General features: G+C 50.8%; 1 protein-coding gene across 1 annotated transcript, besides 1 other annotated feature; it reads right to left on the reverse strand.

The window, feature by feature from the left end:
- The first annotated feature begins 270 nt into the window (after positions 1–270).
- Positions 271–312: a sequence feature (GA-rich).
- A 15-nt stretch (positions 313–327) lies between these two features.
- TraAM80_04633 (uncharacterized protein) lies at positions 328–669 on the reverse strand (the record flags this gene model as incomplete). The annotated part of the gene is made up of 1 exon (XM_029381556.1): positions 328–669. The coding sequence occupies one exon, from the start codon at positions 667–669 to the stop codon at positions 328–330; it is 342 nt and encodes a 113-aa protein (XP_029238682.1).
- Positions 670–731: the final 62 nt, after the last annotated feature.

The raw sequence follows: 731 nt of genomic DNA on the forward strand, positions 1-731 counted from the left end.
AACACAAAAGCATAGCACATTATGAAACCTTGTGCAAGAACAATTAGAGGAAGATCTCCGCTGTGCATGAATCGCCCCGAGCACCACGTGGCCAGGCGAGGCGGGATTAATACAGCGTCGCCAAAGAAATGGCAGTTCCCCTCATTGCAGATCTTGGTTTTGTGGTCAATTGGCTTCTCGTCACAGAACACCTCCCGCCAGGGTGAGGATGGAATTGCTCTTGTAATCATCGCGGGCAAGTGCAAGCCGGCTGGTGCGGATAGCAACGGCGGAAAAGGAAAACAAAGGGGAAGAAGGAGGAGGCAGAGGCAGCCCCAAGAGTAAAGATCAGAGAGTGAATGAAAAAAACGGGGTTCTCAAGCAGGTGAAGTTCTCAGTGTCAGCGATCCATTTGTGTCTCATCGCTTCTTGTCGAAAGCAGGCAGTTGCCAAAGTCCCTCCAGTAGACGCCTGTGTCAAATGCAAGGGTCGGGGATTTCTACTGTCAGAGTGGAGTGATTCGTGTTTTCGGTCAAACTCATCGCCTGTAATGCTTTCAGACGCAGAGACATCGTTTTCATCACAGGAGTACGGGATAGGACCGCCCATTTCACAGGCATTCCGCATTCGTCTTGTACCTAACACTACTCTCTTCATACTTTTGTGGCTGCTAACCCACGCCACAGTCATTCATCGCGTGGAGAGTGACTACAAGCAGCTGTGCGACAGCAACAGGGTGGCGACTAAAATGG

The sequence above is a fragment of the Trypanosoma rangeli genome (assembly GCF_003719475.1).
Source record: "Trypanosoma rangeli strain AM80 chromosome Unknown Tra_15.4_contig_00137, whole genome shotgun sequence".
Classification (NCBI taxonomy): Eukaryota; Euglenozoa; class Kinetoplastea; order Trypanosomatida; family Trypanosomatidae; genus Trypanosoma; species Trypanosoma rangeli.